Source organism: Diabrotica undecimpunctata, chromosome 3, assembly GCF_040954645.1.
Source record: "Diabrotica undecimpunctata isolate CICGRU chromosome 3, icDiaUnde3, whole genome shotgun sequence".
In the NCBI taxonomy this organism is placed as follows: Eukaryota; Metazoa; Arthropoda; class Insecta; order Coleoptera; family Chrysomelidae; genus Diabrotica; species Diabrotica undecimpunctata.
The window spans coordinates 53,864,780-53,889,001 of NC_092805.1; the positions used below are offsets into that span (position 1 = coordinate 53,864,780).

General features: G+C 32.1%; 1 protein-coding gene across 5 annotated transcripts in view; it reads right to left on the reverse strand.

Moving 5' to 3' along the window:
• Nucleotides 1–24,222, reverse strand: part of LOC140436811 (uncharacterized) — a 321,169-nt gene that overhangs the window by 139,206 nt on the left and 157,741 nt on the right. For all 5 annotated transcript variants that reach the window (XM_072525934.1, XM_072525933.1, XM_072525932.1 and 2 more), the window contains exon 3: nucleotides 2,048–3,177. In XM_072525934.1, the coding sequence (XP_072382035.1) occupies nucleotides 2,048–3,177 (1,130 nt within the window). The remainder of the gene's footprint in view (nucleotides 1–2,047; nucleotides 3,178–24,222) is intronic.

Genomic DNA, 24,222 nt, shown 5'->3' on the forward strand with positions numbered 1-24,222 from the left:
TTTAAGGATAATAAACCGAACTCACAACTCTCCACCAAAAATTTATCCGGCATTCCCATTATTTGTATTAAGATGGAGTACACTATTAAAGTAGCACAGCTGGGCCAGGCTCTTGGACCGGAACCTTACTACGGAAACCATAAAAATGTTGGAAGATGACAACATCGACACATGAGTAACAATTTTCAATGCCATGTTTTATATAACACCGACCATATTTAAACAGATTGGCTTTATTAAACATTTATCCCCAAGTCATAAAAGGTGGCAAAATGTAAAGAACATAGATTCACTAGCTTAAGGAGCCATCCCTTCGTATCTACAAGAATATGTAGAAAGCTGGACGAACTAATCGTTAAAACACAATTTGGTTTCAAAAGCGGAATGGGTACACGTGAAGCAGCTTTCTGCTTGAATATTTCTTCTACTTTCTTTGGAATCATAACACTGGATGGGTCTTTGCCTATCTGGCTATATCTTTCCATTTACATCTCTCTTGTTTCATTTTCTTTCATTGTCTAACACTCATAGTTTTCAGGTTGTTCATTGTATCTCGTTCGGGGTCTTCCTTTTTGTGCCTTCCTCTCGGTTTTCACTGTAATATTTTCTTTGTTAATTTTGTATCTTTTTGTCTCTGGATATGTCCCAGCAATTTAACAAATCTTACAATATCGTGCCCTTTACTTAATTCATTAATCTAGTCGTTTATCATGATTCTCCATGCGAATCGAGCAGGAGAGAACATTTGAATACTTAAGAATACTAGTGAATGATGAATTGGATCATTAACAAGATAAAAAATCCCGTACCAAATAAGCAAGACAATCTTTCGTAAAATTTAAATTTAACCGCAATCTTAATTACCAATAGAGGATGGTTAAATATTATATGTGGTTCATACAAGATTCTCCATTATAAGGTTGAAGGTTTTTGAAATGTAGACCCTGCAAAGAATGTTTTGTAGTATGAGAAACGAGGAAGTTTTAAGAAGGGTAAATACTGAAATAGGGCAAATAATAAAATGGAGAATAAAATTTCAAACGCATTTTCGGTCACAAAAGGCTTGAGGCAAGGATGTTCTTTATCGTCAGCTCTATTTTAAAAATTATACTGAGGAAGCATTAAATAACTGAAGGAAAAATGCACTGAAATGGGAATAAAACTTGGAAACATAACAAATCTCTTCTTCGCAGACGATAAAGTAATTCTGACAAACGATGAGCAAGACATGGATTATATGATTCGAAAGTTGAACAAAAAATACGAAAATTTGTAACAACAATACAACATACAATTACAAAACGTATTAACGATTGAAGGAACATCGATACGTGACATTCAGAAGTAAATGCAATAGGATTGAAATGTGCTGCAAACGCTTAACTCATTAATTTCTCTCTCGTTCACTTAATTCATTACTCTCCTAAAATTAATATTGTTCTGAAGCTATTTTCTTGTGGCATGTTAAAGTAATAACTATTTAAATGTGAATTTAAATTAGCCACAATTAACCTATAATTGTGGCTTTTTGCCACAATTAACAATTTTGAACGGATTTAAATGTTGGCAAATTACAATAAAAGAAAAGAAAAAACTGGAAGTGGTAGAAATGAACTATCTAAGAAGAACGTGTTGGATATCAAAAGTTTATCATATCCCAAAAGAAGAAATAATAACAAAAACAGGAAGGATTTACGATACCCTAGATACTAGAATCCAAACAACTTTTATGATAAGCGCATGTATCTAATGTAAATGGACTATGGCTAAAACAGGTCTTAAACTATGGTCCATACTACAAAAAGTAGATAGTTCATTCTATTATTGTAAATTTTTTTGTTTTTAGTTTTATTTGTAATATCATTTTTACTCTAATTTTTTCGTAAGTCAGGTAGCATACTTGTTTCATTGCATCATAGTTGCTTGAGAAAGTAATTTTCTCGCGTACATAAGAGGATATTACTCTGATACATGAAGGAGATTACAATAGTACTCTACACAAAAAGCAAAAAAACCAATACTTTTAAACACAGTTTCATATTCTTACCTTGGTTCTGTTATAGTATCAAGTCGTCTTCTAAACCCGCGGTTAGGAGTAGCTGTTGACATAACCGATTGAAAGTAAAATTCTGGTGCACGAGTTGACTGCTCCGCTTGAGCAGCTTGGCTGGTTCTACCTCTAGTTCTAAACCTGGGAGCGGATGTAGACTGTTCAATAACGTTGGTATTTTTCCTTATCCCGTTTCTTCGGTTGGCGGAAGATCTAGGTTCTTCAACTGGTTTTGGAGTTGAAGAAACCAAATTAACATTAGTGAGCTCTTCCTTGACCTCCTCTCCTTGTAAGGGATCTAAAGAAGATTCAAGCTCTACAGGAACAAGCGTCGTATCTAAGGGTTGCTCTTCAACGAGATTAGTATTAGAAAGACTGCTGATTGGTTCCTCACTTGCAGGTGCTTCCGAGGTTGTTGATTTAGATGGCTCTAAAGAAGTTTCTAATTTGCGTGGTGGAAAATTTAGCACTCCCTCTTGGCTATCTTTTGTACGTTTTGGAAATTTTGTTGCGACTACTGAATTTGAATTTTCTTGATTTCTCCTAGAGGGACTTCCTGTTCTAAACAATTCTTTCCTTTCTTGATTTCTTAATGGAACAGAAACTTGATTATTATTATTTTCTATTAGTACTCGTGGTTTTTTTACCCTTCTTACCAATTCAAAATCTTCATTAATAACTTCTTGTACTTCGTAAGTATTTTTTGATGATTTAAAATTTTTCCGTTCTACATAATCAGTTAAAGGTTTGGGTGTTCTTCTAGCTGAACTTTGTGATACAGTCGCAGGTTTAGACGTTCTCTTAATTGGAGATTCATTTACTGTAAATATTTTTTCAACAGTATCTCCAAATGTTGGAGTCAAGGCTCTTCTTTCTGCATTTACAGTAAATGCAACAGGTGATTTCGAAGGGGTTGGAGAAGGAGTAGATACGGATCGAGAAGGAAATCGTTGTTCAACATTTTCTACAACTCGTCTTCTGGATGTTACAGTCTTTCTAGGAACGGTAGTTTCTGGAGTAGATGAAATGTCCCTAACGTTTTGGTATTCAGCCGAACTTACAAATCTAGATCGACCTCTTCCTCGGGATACGGAGGATCTTGTTGTGCTAGCCTCTGTGCTGGTTTTCTGTAAAAAGAAAAACTGGTTATTTATAGAAATTTTATGCATTCGATCTATTTACATGTAAAAAATTTAAAATTATGTCACTATTTTAAAATTTCTTCTAAATATAAAGAATGTGCATAAGTTTCAAACGCGTAAGATCGTCATGCCAGTCAGGATTCGCTACCTCTACCCACCCAGTGCAAAAAATCTGTATTTTTCCGGATAAAAATGTATATGGTTATATAAGTATATAATAAAAAATGAGTACATAATAAAGATTATCACATTAAAATCTAAACTTAAAATACAAAGAAATAAATAGTTTTAGGTTTTACAACTACTTACTTGTAATAAACAATAAATGGTTTGTCATACTTCTTTGGTAACAAGGAAAGATGTATTGAGTAGATGGGTGGAATATTTTAACCAGGCACTTAATGTAGAAAGAAAAAGGAAACCTAGAAGACGAAAGAGATGAACTCAGGTGAGCAGACGAGAGGAAACAGGAACCACCAGCGATTCGTGAAGTTAAAAATGCAGTGAATAAATTAGCCAGAAACAAATCATCCGGAATAGATAATCTTCCAGCTGAACTATATAAAGAAGGTGGACATGATACCATTATGGCATTACAGCAGCTTATAAAAGAAATATGGACAAAGAAATCCCTCCCCAATGATTGGAATATTGGTATACTTTGCACCATACACAAACAAGCAGATATCTTTAAATGCTCTAACCACAGAGGAATTACGCTTCTAAATGCAGCGTATAAAAATTTTTCCACAGTTCTATGTCACCGTATGGCACCATATGCAGAACAGATAGTAGGAAAATACCAGGCTGGTTTCAGAGGTGGTAAATCTACAATTCATCAGATGGCAACCCTAAAACAAATTTTGGAAAAAACACTGGAATATGGCATTGATACGCATCACATATTTATAGACTACAAAGCAGCCTACGACTCTGTGAATAGAAGAAAAATGTTCAAAGCAATGAAAGAGCTAGGAATAGCAAATCAATTTGTAAATTTAACAAAACTAACTCTTGAAAAAGTTGAATGTAGAGTACGAATTCAGGGGGAACTGTCTGAACCTTTTAAAACAAATATTGGGCTGGGCCAGGGAGACTCTCTCTCCTGTATACTGTTCAATATGGCTCTGGAAAAGTAATACGTATGTCCTGGCCTATGCTGATGATATCAATATTGTTGGGAGAACGGAAAACGCTATACGAGAGGCGGATGTAGCATTAAAAGAATCAGCTACAAAAATGGGTTTAATAATAAACACCAACAAAACGAAGTATATGAAAATAAGCACGCAACCACAAATCCTACGACCACTTATATAAAACAACGTCATCGAAGCAGTGAAAGAATTTGTATACCTGAGAGCGCTCCTTAACACTGAAAATAATACTACCGCAGAGATAAACCGCAGAATTTGCACGGCCAACAGATACTATTTTGGGCTCAATCTCCTCCTTAAATTCACAATTATATCGAGAAATACAAAAATAAAACCAATCCAGAGACCTGGATTCTAACAAAAAATAATGAAAACATGTTTAGATGTTTCGAAAGAAAAGTACTAAGTCGAATCTATGGAGCAGTGAATGACAATGGAGTGTGGAAAAGACGATACAACTTCGAACTTTATATAATATACCAGGAATCTGATATCGTAAAACATATTAAGACAAGACGTCTGATGTGAATAGGACATGTAATGCGGATGGAATAAAATGACCCAGCTAGAAAAACGCTCCTTAATAGACCCATTGGTCAGAGAAGAAGAGGAAGACCCCGAATAAGGTTCCTTGATAACATCGTTGACGACATGAGAAATATGGGAATACGTGCTTGGCGGAGAAACTCGATGGATAGGGACGACTGGAGAGAAATTCTTAAGGAGACTAGGACCCACGCAGGGTTGTAAAGCCAGAACGATGATGTCATACCTCTTTGGTAGGGGGATGTAAAAATAAAACTTTGTTTATTTTAATAAAACAAGAGTGCGTTATACCTTTCACAAAATAAATATTTTTATTTTTTATTAATTAATAAATTAATTAACAAAGTGCCTACGATCGGTGAAAAAACATAAAGGAAAAAATCATCAAAAGAAACATATTTATGTAAGTGCTCAAACGCGGTTGTTACAAAAAGCAGATTTAATTAAATGACCTTCTTTTATACTTGGCTATTTCCTGGTTTACATTTTAATGCAAGATAATCAATTTCTTAGTAATGTATTAACAGATTTTAATTGGTTTTGTTTCTAAACTGATTTTCTGTACGGTATGGATATTTATTATCATATTCATTACCATTTGAGATATTATTACCATAATTATCTCAAATTACATTACCTATAAATTTCTTATATCAATGTAAATACTTTCTTACGTTTTACTTTTATAAGATAATAATTTTTAAATAATTTGCCTATGTTGGTCTTTCATTAAGCATTTAGAATTCTGCATTAAGCTACACAGTGAGACAAGAAAATTTTAGAGAAGCATCAGCAAAAGCTAACCTACCAGTGACTACCGGAGAACCCAACAAAAAGTGAAACCAAAGAAGTAAATTACTCAAACCATCAACAATACAAACCGCAAAGAAAAAATAAATACGAAAAAACATTGGATGACCGAACAGACTCTCAGCCTTGTAGAAGAAAAAGGAAAACTCAGAAGCGGCACATCAAATTCAATACATAAATAAATACTGATAGGCACCATAAATACAACTATAAAAGGCTTGTGCAGAAAAGACAATAATAATTATAATAAAAATATATGTGCATAATTAGAAGAACTTGCTGACCGCCAAGAATCTAGAGAACTTTTCTTAAAAATCAAGTATCTAGCGAGATAATTCAAACCAAACAGATAATCAGAGATAGTAGTGGAAATACCATAACAAACCCAAAAGATATCGCAATTGTGTGAAAAGAATATTGCGAAATAATATTATCTAACAACGACCCAGAGAAGAAGTTTGAAAAAGAGTCACAAATACTGAATTGAGATGGCGATAAAAAGCTAAAATTTAGAAAAGCAGAAGGTGAAGATGAAGTAACAGGTGACGCACTAAAAGAAATAAGAGAAGTAGGGATTAGAAATATGCTTAGCATCTGCAATGAAATCTGGAACTCCTAAAAGTGACCAAATGACTGGCACACTTTAATTCACGTTTCTAAATAAGGTTCACCAATATATTGCAACAATTACCGTATACTAGCATAAAAAGCCGCAATGAGGTATCTCTGGTTCTTGTTTACAGATTTCGATGTTTTTTTTTAATTTGTATGTACTTTTTGTGTACATTACGAATATGTGTTATTTAAATAATTAAATTGTTAAATAAACTATCTATTGGTTAAACTATGTTTTTTCAGTTTTTCATTTTTTTTAGTAATATTTGAGGTAATGTTTATTGTAAAACATATATGATTAAAGTATACGTCTTCAATAAACTTTTTCCATAGCAGCAGCCTATTTTTTTATTTATTATTATTTATTTATTATTTATTTAGAGTACGCAAAAAGTACATAAAAATTTTAAAACACGTGGAAATCCATAAACAAGAACCAGAGATACAGTTTGCAGCTCCTTCCCCCTCCACTACTCTCGCGAGTTTTAAAGCTGGCCGATTTGGGGACCACATTTTGAAGCTTTGTGAATGTTTTATGAAAAGGCAATCTTTTTCCAATTTTGTATAATAAAACCTCAAAAGTATATTCTTTTAAATGACGCTAATAAGATCTCTTAATTATTATAAACAAATCTGCTATCAATTAAACAAAGGGACTTTTAAATGATAATAATAGAATAAATCTTTTTCTTCCAGAATCTGCCCATTATAATTACTATATCTACATAATTTTCTGACTCATATTATTGCAAAAAAATTTAATTTGAAATAAACAAATTAATTAACTTTTAAACTATTTAATCTATGTGTTTGAAATTTTGATCATATCTTAAGCACTATAAGACTCAACATTCCATGTAATATGAAGGTTATAAATTTGCCTTTTTTGACATTAATTTCTTAATAACTAATTAACTTCAAAAAATCGACTACAGGAAACATATAGGTTTTTGTTACTGAGGTCCATACTACACAAAGCAACTGTCGTTTAACTGGCCGGTTCAGAGTCACAAAAAGGGTACTTTTTTGCTTATTTCCCTGGCCTATTCAAAAATATGACTAATGACTGAGATCTCTGAAGACGGATAATACACGACATCACGATAACCACTACACTCCCTACGGAGGGACAGCATTGAAGAGAGAGAATATTTTAGTGCCGATTTTTTATTTAATTTATTTAGAAATGTAATCTAGCTCTTAAGCTGGATTACATTTCTGGGTTTCTATATCGTAATGTTATCTATTAAAAAAATATATGAAAAGCAGCCACTATGTCATTTTTAATAAGTATGTAATCTAAAAGTTCATAAAACTACGAACAAGTGATGTAGTTTGGTTACCTAAAAATTTAGTTAATAATTTTTATGGCTTGGAAAATTCGTTATGGGGCAGAGACTAGACGCGCGGTGTATAAATAAAATAACATATTAAAATAATTAGTGTCAGTAATATTATAATTAATATCAACAATTATCATATTATTATAAAATGAACGTTTCTATAACCGAATTTAATTGGTATAACCATATAATAGTCTCGTATGTACTCTATATTATATATCAACTATTATTGCTGTCCTATAAGTGCTTATAGTGTAAGATTTATAATGTTGTAAACACATTGTATTCAAAAGTCCTTGATATATTGATTTAATTTATTGTTCCGTTCTAATTGGATAGATTGTTAAACAGCTCCAACACTGAGTAGTCGTGGGAATTATTTTCACGTTATTTGATAAATGACTATATAAATTAAAAGTGTTTAAAAAGCTATTTGTCGCTTATAAATGATTCGTTAATCCTTTCGTTTTGTTTTAAGAATCTCTTTAGACCCACAAGGAAAATTATCCTTGGTGTTTTGTTGTAAACATTTTGTGTATTTCTATTTTATTGTGTATTTCTATTTCTAGTATCATCTATTTATGTCAATAAAATATAGTAAAATAAACAGAAAAATAAAAGATCGATGCGGAGTTCGGCCCTGATAGCGATCAAATCTACAACGTTATCAGCTGTCCCGAAATATAGTCATTTTAAATGGTAAAAACAAATCATAATTTAATATTTTATACCTCTACGACAATTTTAAGTGCATTAGTTAGTGCTGACAATATTATCTCAAGTGAGTAGCACTTCTTTTCGTATTATTTTTGTAACAATAACAAAATAACCTTTAAATAATACCTACGTAAAGAGATAACAAAAATTCCAGTTGGGTCTTGACCAGTTTTTTGGACCGGCCACAGGACCGGCTCAACTTCTGATCAAGAAAATTAATTAAAATGACTTCATACAACAATAATACTACACACAACTCCGTTAAACGCAATTACTCAGATGTCGTAAATTATTTTAAACATCCAACAAAACAACAAGCAATAGTCATTTCCAGCATTGAAGGCACAAAAATCCATGATTACGTCGTAGCTGTTGGATCACTGGTGGGTCCAATTAATGTACTTTTTGCCTCAAGAATTGCTAACAATAGGATATGCATATATCTCTCTTCAAAAAACACTGTTGATGCTCTTCTTCATTCTCATAAATATATCGAAATAAATGGATGTCAAGTCGAAGTAAGAAGATTAATTTCTCCAGCCCAGAGACTTCTAATATCTAATGCATGTCCTACAATCCCGAACGAAATAATTGAAGAAGAATTACAAAAACTTGGTATTCACACTGTATCTAAAATGACTTTTCTTCGAGTAGGTATGTCTGAAAGTGAGTACAGTCATGTTCTGAGCTTTAGAAGGCAATCATTCATTACACCCCTGGAAAATATGTCTATTCCTGACTCTTTTACCATAACTCATGATAATACTTCCTACCGAGTATTTCTCTTCATAGACGGATTCAGTTGCCCCAAATGTAAAACCATTGGTCATCAAGAATCAGAATGCGCTAACATTTCAAACCAAACTAATTCAACTACCCTCTTAGATTCAACTCAAACCACATCAACATTATCTAAACATCATCAACCTAATGATACCCTTTCAACTCCCCTCTCAAATTCAACTCTAATCACATCGTCATTATCTAATCCTAATGAACCTAATGATAAAATATCTCAATCTATGGAAACCGACCTCATCCAAAACATATCTAAAGATAATCCAAACACTTCGTCTTCTTCTTCCAAAACAACATCACCAGCTGTAAATAGCACTGAAAATACTACGGAAACCGACATCATCCAAAACATATCTAAAGATAATTCAAACACGTCGTCTTCTTCTTCCAAAACAACAGCACCAGCTGTAAATAACACTGAAAATACTACGACACCAGAAACATCAATAACCTTAAATAATGCAGTCAATTCTAAACAGCTAAAAAGACATAGCATATCATCTCCTGAAATTAACGATGACAACCCAAAAACCGACTCATCCGTTTTTAATACCCCTAAACAAAATAAACCAAAAAAGAAACCCAAAACTTCTTCCAAAACCCCCCGCGAAGATGTCATCCACTCCCTAGAATCCATCAAAGACAAAATCGAAAATAGATCACCTCCATTTATACTAAATTTTAATGAAATATGTGATTTTATGGAAAATGTTTTAAACTCTCATAACCCTGAATTAACTTCTAAAGATTACTCCAATGAACCAGAGGAACTAATTCAAATCCTTAATTTTGTTTATTGTTACACCCAAAATTCTAGGTTAAGAAATAATATCACCCGACTAAAGAAAAAAATAAACCCTAACCCTTCTTCAGCTGACGAAACTGACGAATCGTCACTAGTTGAAAAATAATTAACGGATGACTAATTCATTTATAGTGCAATGGAACATAAATGGGTTTTATACCCATTATGAACAGTTAAAACTACTAATCGGCGAGCTTTCCCCTTTAATTCTTTGTCTTCAAGAAACCCACTTTAAACAAAATAACATAAATTTAAAAAATTTTCAATGTTTTAAAAAAAATCGAATAGCTCAACAAGCTAGTGGTGGAGTAGCTATTTTCACCAGAACTGATTTGGAAGCTAAACCGATCGCGCTAAGTACTAATCTTGAAGCTGTAGCAGTCTCTATTACCTATCATAAAAAGATTAACATATGTAACATTTATTTACCACACCCTAGTAATCTAGATATGCACGAATTAAATAATCTTATAGACCAAATTCCACATCCTAAATTAATTTTAGGAGATATGAACTGCCACCACCCGGCATGGGGAAGTCACAAAACTGATAAATACGGTAACTTATTGAAAAACCTAATTGATTGTTCTGATTTATTGTTACTGAATACAGGGAATCCAACTAGATTTAATTCTTATAACGGTTCATTTTCCGCCATTGATATATCCTTATGCAGTCAATCACTCTCAACTACATTGTCATGGAACACTTTGAACTCATTATATAATAGTGACCACTTTCCAATTTCTATAACATCAGATCACATTCATCCCCTTGATTTCCCAATATATCAGTCCTGGAAATTAAAAAATGCAAATTGGGCATCCTATCAATCCTATATCAATAATAAACTTGAAAACTTCCATTTAACCAATGATATAAACTATGATATCACCTCTTTAAATAATATTATTATAGAAGCAGCTTTAGAAAATATAGGAAAGACAAAACCCTGTAAAAGGCAACCCGTACCTTGGTGGAATAGTGAAATTGCAAAAGCACTCTCATCTTGTAAACATGCCTTTAATAAACTTAAAAAACATAATACAGACGAAAACTTACTTAATTTTAAAAAACTCAGAGCTGAATCAAGATATCTTATGAAAAAAAGCAAAAAAGATACTTGGAAAGAATACGTATCGTCCATAAATTCATCAACACCTTCACAGGTTATTTGGTCTAAAATTCGGAAACTTAAAGGTACCAACTCCTTTAGGCATATCAATGCACTAACATATAATAATGAGATCATCACCTGTAAAAAAGCTATTGGTGAAACTTTAGCCGAAGTTTACCAAGAAAATTCTAGCGACCAAAATATAACGCCGGAATTCTTATTACATAAGCAAAATATAGAATCATTCGAAATCGTTGATAAGGAATCTGGTGATCCATTAAATGCTACCATAACTCTTCAAGAACTAGAATACTCTATTGTAAACTCCAAAAACACATCCCCAGGGCATGATGATATTCCACCAATATTCATAAAACACCTACCTTTCAAAGCAAAAATAATATTGTTAGATTTATTCAATACCTGTTTTTTAAATCATAAATTTCCAAAACTCTGGTCTCAGTCAATAACTATTCCCATTATTAAACCCAATAAACCCAAAGATATACCCTCATCGTACCGTCCTATTTCTCTCACATGCAGCATGTGCAAAATACTGGAAAAAATTCTAAATCTCCGTCTAACATGGTATTTAGAAACAAAAGATCTCCTTACCCCATTTCAGAGTGGTTTTCGCAAGGGACGGTCTACATTAGATAATCATATTTCACTGCAAACCTCAATCAATGAAGCCTTTGCAAACAATCAGAAGTTGATTGCAATATTTTTTGACATAACCCAGGCTTTTGATAGGACATGGAAACACTCTATATTAGCAACACTTAATAATTATGGAATTCAAGGTAACATGCTTGCTTTTATAAAAAATTTTTTAAGTAATCGTTCTATACAAGTTAGAATAAATGGAATCATAAGTTCTTCAAAAATGCTAGATAATGGAATCCCTCAAGGATCCATTTTAAGTCCAACCCTATTTTTAGTGGCTTTTAATAGCATCATAAATGTAATCAGAGCTCCTATTAAAGCTAGCATTTACGCGGATGATATTGTTATTTACACCAAATCTAATAACCTAGTTTCAGCAACAAATATATTACAACTTATGTTAAATCGACTTCAAAATTGGGCATTACAAACCGGATTCAATTTTTCTGCAGAAAAAACTCAATACGTAATTTTTAGTAAAAATAACACTCACCATACAATTAATTTAAGATTAAATGATTTACCTATAAAACAGTCAACAGAAGTAAGTTTTTTAGGCCTAACTTTCGATAAAAAATTAAATTGGAATGTGCATATTAATAAATTACAACAAGCATGCCAAAACCGGTTAAACATACTTAAAATGTTATCTAATAAATTTTGGGGTGCCGACTGTAAAACATTAATTAACCTTTACAAATCACTTATTAGAAGTAAATTAGATTACGGTTGCATATCTTACGGTGCTGCAAGCAAAACTGCTTTAAAAAAACTAAATAGCATACAATCTACAGCTTTGAGATTAGCACTGGGTGCCTTCAGAACTAGTCCTATTAGTAGCTTACAAGTTTTAGCGAGAGAACCACCTCTATATATTAGACGCCAACAACTATCCCTAAACTATATAGGGAAAATATCAGCACAGAAACACCATCCAGTATTCTCCCAAATTTGCCATCCGAATATTGGTTCTACAAAACCAACTAAAAATAGTACTCCCCTTATAGAACGAATAAAATCTTCTAACTTTGATATGGATAAGCTAAATCGATCTCTACAAGTCAGTGTAAATTTTCCTCCATGGATAATCCAACCACTTACCATTGATTTAACCCTCACAAAATACCCCAAATCAACTACAAATCCGATTTTCATTAAACACTTGTACTCCGAAGTGATATCTCATTATCCTAATCATCTCCAAATTTTCAGTGATGCCTCTAAAGCTCATGACGGACATGCTGCTGCATACTACTGTAAATACACTACTCACACTATATCCATACCTACAAATTGCTGCATCCTCACAGGCGAGACCACAGCCATTTTGGAAGCCTTAATTTTCTTCAAAACGCGTAGTGAGAATAAATGTGTCATTATCACTGACTCATTAAATGCTCTATTAGGTGTAAAACAAATATACCCTACAAATCCAATATTTCGGGCTATAAAAAATGAGATAAATGTAATCCAATCAACTCGAAAAGAAGTAGCATTTATCTGGGTACCGTCGCATGTAGGAATAGCTGGAAATGAGAAAGTGGACAACCTAGCAAACACAAGTCGAATAAACTCACAATACACAACCAAATCAAGAAATTACCCATACTCCGATCTTAAAAGCCTAATTAAAGACCACTGTATGAACATATGGCAAGACTACTGGAAAGATTCAGGAACCAAACTATATGAGATTTATCCCCTTGTGAAGACCATCTTGAATAATCCATCCAATAGAAGGGATCAAGTAATAATTAACCGACTAAGAATTGGACACACTGCACTGACCCATAGATTCTTAATCAACAAAGAACCTTCTCCAACCTGCAGAAACTGTTCTCTCCCATTGACGGTGAAGCATATTCTGACTGACTGCCAGTACCACGAAGAAACAAGAAGAAAATATGGAATCTCAGATGACATCAAAATCACCTTAACCATAAACACTGACCATGTAATAAATTATTTAAAAGATTTACGTTTATATACATCTATTTAATGTAAATAAAATGAACTTTTGTGTACGTTACTCCACTAATAACCCTTCGTGGTTGATGTGGATTATATGTTTTTTCTAAATAAAAAAAAAAAAAAAAAAAAAAAAAGATCGATGCTAAAATTCGATTCGTAACGATTCTGAAACGTCAATATTCATCATAAATTAATGTCAAAAGTCCTAAATGTTATCCCATCTAATTAATAACAATATAAAATACTCTACTCAATAACGCCCGATATCATAATCAATTTAAAGTAAACATTAAAATTCCCCTTTAGGTGTAAATTTTAGTTTCATAATATATAATATCTTTAAGACCCAACGTTATTTTTAATGGTAGAAATATGTCAACTATATATTATAACCTCAAAATTATGCAAATCTTCTATGTTTTATGTTTGTTTAAAATTTCCATTCAAAAAAAAATTCCAATTTAAAATGATTCTAATAACTTCTCCAAGTTCGAATTAAATTAATGAATTTATATATGTACACAACTCAAAAGTTTACAGCGAAAGAATGAATTTTTTAGAATAATATGATGATTTATATGTCCTTTAAAGGTTTTCTGTGACAAAATATACATGATGTCTTTATTTAAATAGATCGAACCTTTATGAGTATTTGGTAACAAAGAGGTAGATAATATCATTAAGATATAATCAAATTTGCCATCACAGTAATATTGGTGGAGAAAAAATCATTAAAAAGTCAAACCAACCAATATTTATTTTCTAATGCATATAGAGAAAATACTAATCAGCACATATTTTTAGAGGAGAACCTGTTACACCAGTCCAACAGTTATTTTTAACATAAACATTTTTTGCTTCTGAAAAAATGCAGATATCAGTAGCTGACTCAAAGGATACATAGAGAACAACAGCTTCAAGACCTGAAAATATATCAAACAAATGATGAAATGGTCTAAGTTGGAGAAGAGTTTTATGCTATTCTATGATTTTCAAGATATATAGCTGCAGTTATTTGTACTTTCTTAAGAATTGATTCTTATGGAGGTGCAAATGCAAAAGTATATTGTTCAGAAAAAGAATTTTTGCATCAAATGTCCAAAAAATCAGTGACTAGTTTAAAAATTAGAAATATTCTTGCAAAATGGCTGGGTTCTGTACATTATCAAACAACAATTAATAACAGTGGCATACAAAGATGTGAAGCTGGGGACTTTATCAGATTTGTACTCTTTTTTATAGTTGGTCAGTGTGGTTACAGTTTGAAATCATATTTGATGACACGGCTAGACAAGATGCTACAACAGAAGCAGATACTCTTTATAATGAATCTCCCACACGAACTAAGAATATTGTGGAAAGGCAATACAGGGTATCGAAACGATGATTCCCAGTTTTTAAAAACCGAATAAGAATAAATTTGAAAGTGACCATGAACGTAATAGTAACAGCAGCAGTATTTCATAACATCACCATAGAAAATGGAGTCTTGTCTTCTGTAGATCATAATCTAGATCAATAAGAAAATCATTTAATCAAGGCCATAAAAAGGAAATAAAGAAAACAATTTCCCTTAATGTTAAGGTGAAATTGAGGGAACATTATTAGGAATTATATAGTTAACAACATTTTGAGCAGAACTAGATTCATAATTTCTAAAAAAAAATTTTCTATTACACCAATTGTTTTGTTTCAGAGATAATTTACAATATATTATATAAGTTTTACACTTACTTTTATCTTTGTCACAAAATTTTTATAGGATATTATAGAAAGCATAGGAAGGTACCATTATTATTGCAAATTTTTACTATATATATATATATATATATATATATATATATATATATATATATATATATATATATATATATATATATATATATATTTATTTACGGTAACAATTGACTTCCCACATGTAAAGTTGTAGGTTCAATTGGCTTCCGCTGGTCAATTGGCATCCGGTATTCGGATGCCAATTGACCTCTTCAAAATAATATCAGAAACGCATAGTGGATGATATTATAAGGCTCTTTACGCGATATGAACCCGGAATCCAATTGGACCGTTTTTTGATTCGTAAATAAATCGTAGTTCGAGGCAAAAAATAAGCAGCGCCACCATCGATTTGTGTATATTGAGTTGAAGCGATATTCATGTCGTTACAGCTTAGCGGTTCAATTGGCATCTACAGGATGTGATACGATTTTGGAAGCCAGTTAGTCACTTAGATTGTCTTAGATTTCAGGTTTATAAAGGTTCGAGTAACATCTGGTCGATTCGCGTTTGAGTTTAATTCTTAGAATGGATATTTTTTGTTTAGTTTTTGGATTTACAATATATTATTGGTTTTATCTTACTTTCTTGTTATCTGCAGTCGTTTATTCTTTTTGAAAGGTTTTATAACCTTATTTCTCAGCGCCATGTGTATAATTTTTTGAAGCACATTGCTAAAACGTTGTGTATTAAAAAGCATTTAATGTTAGGGGTTGTAAATGCATTAAAAATTTTGTGAATTTTGAAAATGTGGTTTGGCGCTGTGTTAATAAGATTCTTTCGTTAAGATGCTTAGTTTTTATCTATCTCTGGTTATGCTTTGTCTTTTTTTCTGTGAAAATATTAACTAATATTATAAATGTGAGTGTAAGGTGTTTGTCGGCTTGTTTTTTTTTTTTTCGCATTCCCTGTTTAACTTTTTAACCGATCATATTGATTATTTTTGCAATTTTGACAGGGACACAAATAAGCACAGATGATACATTTTATTAAAAAAAGTTGTATTTTCAAGGGATACTTCTCGGCAGAAGACGCCATCACAATCGAATCGAGGATAAAAGCTAGTATTTTATATGTAAATGAGAATGCAATCCACTCTTAACTGATCAACATTTAATATGTCATCACAGGTGTTCCGTGTGCAATGCTGCCAGGTCACCCATGTACAGCTTGGAACAACAAGAGTCATTTGCTGATCGGTTTAGGCCGCCGAAACCCAATTAATTATGTTTAGATCAACAGAAACAACTACTCCGAGGGCTAATACCCCTACCGGCATTGAATTATACTATTGATCCAATGGTCGCAGAACAACACAACCCATCAAGTGTGAAACGCCAAACAGCTGTTTCGGTCCGCCAGACCTTATCAGTGACGCTTGGCTTCTCCATTGGAAAGTTGTCCGTTCTGCTTAAGGGGACAAGGTCCTCTGAATCTCAAATGTAAATGAGAATGCAATCCACTCTTAACTGATCAACATTTAATATGTCATCACAGGTGTTCCGTGTGCAATGCTGCCAGGTCACCCATGTACAGCTTGGAACAACAAGAGCCATTTGCTGATCGGTTTAGGCCGCCGAAACCCAATTAATTATGTTTAGATCAACAGAAACAACTACTCCGAGGGCTAATACCCCTACCGGCATTGAATTATACTATTGATCCAATGGTCGCAGCACAACACAACCCATCAAGTGTGAAACGCCAAACAGTTGTTGCGGTCCGCCAGACCTCATCAGTGACGCTTGGCTTCTCCATTGGAAAGTTGTCCGTTCTGCTTAAGGGGACAAGGTCCTCTGCATCTCAAATGTAAATGAGAATGCAATCCATTCTTAACTGATCAACATTTAATATGTCATCACCGGTGTTCCGTGTGCAATGCTGCCAGGTCACCCATGTACAACTTGGAACAACAAGAGCCCTTTGCTGATCGGTTTAGGTCACCGAAACCCAACCAATTATGTTTGGATCAACAAAAACCACTACTCCGAGGGGTAATACACCTACTGGCATTGAATTATACTATTGATCCAATGGTCGCAGATCAACACAACCCATCAAGTGTGAAACGCCAAACAGCGGTTTCGGTCCGCCAGACCTCATCAGTGACGCTTGGCTTCTCCATTGGAAAGTTGTCCGTTCTGCTTAAGGGGACAAGGTCCTCTGAATCTCAAATGTAAATGAGAATGCAATCCACTCTTAACTGATCACATAGGTGACCTAGCAGCATTGCACACGGAACACCTGTGATGACATATTAAATGTTGATCAGTTAAGAGTGGATTGCATTCTCATTTACATTTGAGATTCAGAGGATCTTGTCCCCTTAAGCAGAACGGACAACTTTCCAATGGAGAAGCCAAGCGTCACAGATAAGGTCTGGCGGACCGAAACAGCTGTTTGGCGTTTCACACTTGATGGGTTGTGTTTTTCTGCGACCATTGGATCAATAGTATAATTCAATGCCGGTAGGGGTATTAGCCCACGGAGTAGTTGTTTCTGTTGATCCAATCATAATTGGTTGGGTTTCGGTGACCTAAACCGATCAGCAAATGGCTCTTGTTGTTCCAAGCTGTACATGGGTGACCTGGCAGCATTGCCTGGATTTCGTCAAAAGATTTTTAGTTACAAAAATATTGAATTTATCCGTTACTTTAGGACCTCACTGTATATAAATCACAATGGATCATTTTATGTACCATTATAGGTATGTGCCATGTATAGCCTTGATAAAGACTTAAAATAAAGTAAAAACATTGGCAAATTTTAAACATTAACTAGGTTTTAATTGTCCCTAACCCACTATTACCATTAGAAGCTATTAAGTGGACACTACTCCTAAAACTTTGTTTACGTTGAAAGCTATGTATCGCCATTTTAAAAAGAGAGACCAAGAAATTTTGTAAATTATATGTTTCCAACTGTGTTTCTTACAAAAACCTTTTGTATGTATATAACTTCTTTATTATTCACTTCTAATGAAGTTAAGAGATAAAATACTGATTCTGAATTTTGTTTAAAAGAAGTGTACCTTTAAACATTTGATTTTCAACTTCTTCAAAGTTACAGTAATTTCAACATCTTTTCAATTCTTGAGTACTTCAATTCCCAAGAGATTTCAGTAATTTTATTTTATTTTTTTCTACGTAGGGCAAACACAACCATGAGATATAATCGAGACTCCATATATTTCAAACTAGGTTGATTTTGATAAAATTGGTTTTTGTTAGGTACAGATAATAATTACCTATGTAGTGCCTTCATAACAGGTAATTCTTATTTTTATGTTACAGCCTTAAAATAAAACATACATTATGTCGAATAAATTTTGATATATTATTTATTAACAAACGGTTAAAGAAAAACAAATATGTGTTAAAATACGACTCTTTTTTAATTATTGCTTTTCATAGTATATGGACATAATATTTTATCTCTTTTTAATGTAAAAAAATCTGGTTCGTTTTGACTGTGCATCTATTATTATATAATACCACATCAAACCAGATTCAGTGACGTACGAGAAGTATGGGCAGAGGAAAGAAAAATACACACAGTTGTAAGAAGTCAGATACCAAAAAATAAAGGAGAAAGTTATGTGCACTTTGCGTTCGGCAATAATGTGCCTGTTGTCTTAAACATCTTCACTTGCAAAAATTTTCACAGTGAGTGTTATCAAATGGTCGTATACTCTTATAAGTACTTTTGTTTGCTTTCTAAGTATTTTTCATGGACTTTGAATTTGCTAAAATATTGGAAAGTGTCATCGAAAATGCAAATCGAAGAGAAATACGAACAAGAACGAGAAAATACAGCCCATATAGCCCATAATGCGACGTAACAGCCCAAGACATGAAGTTACAATCATTGTAACATTTAATTTTAACATTTAATCCTACTATACCAGAATTTCTTTAGTAATACCAAATAATTCATTACAACAGAGCTCTTTTACTCAGGGAATAATCAGACTAGAAGTTGTTAAAAGACGATAAAACATTTTTAAATTACTGAGCTTAAAAAATGTAAAATAAAAGTATTTAGCAAACTAAATCAAATTTGAAGCTGTCATAATTTTAAAAGAAAAATATTCAATCTCGAAAAAAGCAATAACTACCTGCCTACAATTTATAGATAGAGTAATATACTCTAACAAGTTAAATTTTTAAACATCCGTTTCGACAACAAAATATTACAATGACTGAACAGATGAATTGACTCAGATAGAATTCCACCGAAACCTTTAGGTATTATTGTCGACTTGAGTCATAAACCAATGGATGCTAAAGGTCCAAAGCCAATCGATGCCAAAGAAACCGCAACAGCGATTGATGCCAATTGGTACCGCAACAGAATTCGCTGTATATTGTGGCCCGTGAATATTCACGGATGCCAAATGGGAATACTTTTCGTCCAGAAGTCAATTGGTACTACAAAGAAATATATATATATATATATATATATGTTCGGATAAGTTTCCGCGGTCAGATAAATGAAAATTACTGAGTTCTCGGGAAGAACCGCGTTGAGAATTTAAAACTCGACGTTTCGGCACCCATTTTGGAGCCATTATCAAGAGTGATACGGTTCGGTTCGACTTCGTTATATATAGATAGATATATATAAATATATATATATAGATAGATGTATATGTGCTGTCTAAGCGCCCGCAGGTCTTTTTTGGTCTTCCTTTCCTACTACTTTTAGGAACTCGCAGATCAGCAATTCTTCTTATTGGATGATTAATCTCTCTATGTTAAACATGACCAAATCATCTATACCTCTCTCATCTTGGCAACTGGCAGCAATTGGGCCAGTTGCCAAGGCCATCCCTAGATTTCCCCTTATATATTCATTCCTAATTTTATCCTTTTTTATCACTCCACTCATCTATCTAAGTATTCTCATTTCCGCGACATGCGTTCGTTGTTCCTCTTTTGTTTTAACAGCCCAATGTTTAGTTCCGTGTATCATAGCTGGTCTTATGGCTATTTTATAGAATTTTCCCTTTAGCTTGATTGGAGTTTTGTGTGAATGTTTTGTGTGAATGTTCCATGTTTTCATGGAAATGAAAAAATTGCGTCTATTGTTGATCTCCCTTACATAAACCCAAACTGATTATCGGATATTTTGGTTTCTTTACGTATCCCTCTGTTAATTACTTCCTCCCATATTTTCATGGTGTGACTAAGTAGTTTTATGGCCCTGTAGTTTGTACATTATTGTACATCTTCCTACTGTACTAATACAATGCTTCTATCTTCTATATAATATATATATTTATATATATATATATATAAAAATATATATATATATATATATATATATATATATATATATATATATATATATATAAATAAAGTAAAATGTAATGTTTGGTTCAAACTTTGGTTTTCTGTTTTGCTAGACATGCCATTACATTTTACTTTAATTATTCACTCGGATTATCCTTTTCCATTTGTTTTATATATATATATATATATATATATATATATATATATATATATATATATATATATATATATATATATATATATACAGATTCAAATATAATATACATGTATAAAAAATAATCCTGTCATTGATAAAGTGATGATCAACTTGGTACTTCACCTTTAATTTAAATGTCCTTACATCTAATGTTTACAACATAAAGTCTGATGAATTTAAAGTTCAGATAATTATCTTACTCATTTTAATACAAAGAATTTTATAACTAATATTTGGTAAGTACTTGTACCCTTATGTACATAATTTTTGAATTTGGTACAATATATTTGTGGATTAATATTAATTTAATTGGACTTAATTATCCATTTTTCACAACATTTTATTTTGTGTTTAAGAATATTATCTTTTCCTTATTTTTTGTTCTTGGTATTAGGTCAATTGCCTATTTTACGTTCATGCATGGGCTTTACCCGCGTTCTACTGTTTTCGAGGATTGCCTACACTCCTATGTCCTATTATTGCTTACTCTCGAACAATTTTCACCACTTTTCTTTCCTATTGATTTTCTATTGATATATTGGTTTCCTATTGATTTCCTATTGAGTCCTATTGATATATTAGTTTTATTAGTTTCAATAATCAATTATGTCTTCGACATTGTATGTGTGTCTTGCATGCTTTCGTTTCTTTTTAAGTAAGGAAGAGCCTTTTTATGAGTATTTGCGTTATATGTTAGGTATAGTTTCAAGCTATCTTGTAGTGTTTGATTTGATATTAATTTATGTATTTCTTTTTTTACATGGTATCGATTACAAATACCTAACCCCACTTTTGCGTTTCTTAGTGCTTGTACTACTTCTTTCGCTTTAAACGTTGCTAGAAACTGAGACACACATATATATATATATATATATATATATATATATATATATATATATATATATATATATATATATATATATAAATATTTAAACTGCATTTATTAGGTGATAATACCTTATTTACTTATATCTTATGGCAACACCATGCTTTGCTATGTGTTATTCGTTATGCACGATATTCGGCCGCAAAAGACCTGTTTACCTAAGCCTATAGGTTATCTTTACCTAACTTCATTGTAATTCTGGTAATTCTTGAACGAATATTTTGATAAAAGTGTGTGTTTATGTACAACTATAGTACCTATTACGCTTTGATTTATGGTGTACCTACTGTGAAATGGAACGGACAAATCAAAATGCAATGAGATTTCTGGGTTTATACCAGATGCATCCTTGCATCTGGGATCAAAAAAGTAGTTAATATAAATCAAAAGCCAAGAATAACGATATCTGGAATGAAATCAAAATTAACATGGAACTTCCAACTGGAACAGTGAAGGAACTGAAAAAAAAAGAAGGATTCTCTTATATACCGAGGATATAAAACGAAAGTAAATAAATCATAAGTATCAGGTGCAGGTACCTCTCAATTTTTCAATCCATAGTTTGCCTACGATTTTTTCTGTCAGGCATATATAAATGCAATTTATCTATGAATACAGAGGTAAATAAAAATATTTTCTCTTTTAAACATTTTTAATAAAAAAGTATTTACATTCACAATAAATTTATTACTAAGTAAACACAACTGTAAACCCTGACATGCTGTTGACCGTACATCAATTAAAGCTATTAGTGCATAAAAGTGTTAAGTCACTTGTTTCAAGATGCTACATCAGATCTTTAATCTTTAAGAAATTTGGTTTATTATTGTCGTTCTGGTATTCAAATAAAAAAGTCAATAACCACATCGCATCATTTCGTGATGTTGATGAGCCTATATTTTTTCTTTTCAGAAGTTCACGAATACATTTTTCTTACCTTTTCTGAAATATACTGTTTTCAAATTTTTTTCCGAAATGCATTCAACTGTTCGAATATTGTTTATATTTTATTATAAGTTAATTATTTTAGTGAATACTTATAAAAACATGTCAGTAAATAAATAATAAAGATTTTATCATCTTTGATTTTTAAGACGAGTAGAAGTCAAGTTTGCGAAAGTTTTATGTAAGATTAAAAGACAATACGAACATGAAATTGTGGTAATAGTTACCTACTTATTGAGCTTTGTCGACATCGATTGATCGATCATATATTAATAACCCGTGATTTCATTGTAAATTGAACATTGTCTTAAGGTAACCGTAGAAAGTACTACATACAACGTTTACTTTGTTTCTCTTCCGATGATGTGTATAATTTTCTTAAAAAAAACAGTAAGATTTTGTTATACGTGAATTGTTTATTATGTAACTGAAAAATATATCTCACAAAAAATGGTTTCTTTAATAGCCAAATATAAAGCACACTACTTAATTTTTTATAATTTGCGGAACAAATCAATGACATTTTGTAACCTTTCGAATAATGGAGAATTCGTTTAGAAATCAAAAAAACATATTTATTATTAAATAGTAAATAGAAGTTTTAGGTAATATCGATCAAGATGTATTTTGTGAAATAAACTCTATATGAGGGATCTATAGTAAATCAACTGCAATGATTGTAAACTAGAATAAAAATTTAATAGTCTAAAAGACAGAAGAGTTTAAGTATGCAATGGTATGTCCCCTCGGTACCTTGACGTGTTTTTATGTTTTTTGGTGTGTAGATTCGATTTTTAAGGGTACCAGGATGAAATCTTGTCGAATAACTTGTTATTAATAATTTAATTCTTTAAATGATTGTATCTCATAAACTATTAGAGATATTCAATTCTACCATAATGAAAATTGTTTCTTTTGCAAAAATGAACAAAATGGCTTGATAAACTTTGATCCAATTGTTAGAAACGGAGTTATAACATAACAAATTTCGTGAAAATCAATTAAAATAGGCGTTTGATAGGGCTTTTCCAAGTATAACTCAGCTTTCTTAAGTGCAATTAACTCTCACAACCCACTCATTTACCTTACTACCCAATAATAAATAACACATGGATCATTATGACGAAGAACAAGCCGGATTCCAAAAATCCAGATCGTGTCTAGATAATGTATTCATCATGAGACAGGTGATAGAAAAGAACCAAAAGAAAAATATTAAAACACAAATGACCTTTATTGATTTGAAGAAAGCCTATGATAGTGCGCCCAGGAAACAACTGTGGGAAGAAATAAGAAGAATACACGTTAGAGAGAAATGCGTGAATATAACACAACGACTATATAAAAAAAAACAGGTGCAAATAAAGTTAGGTAATTAAATAACAAAA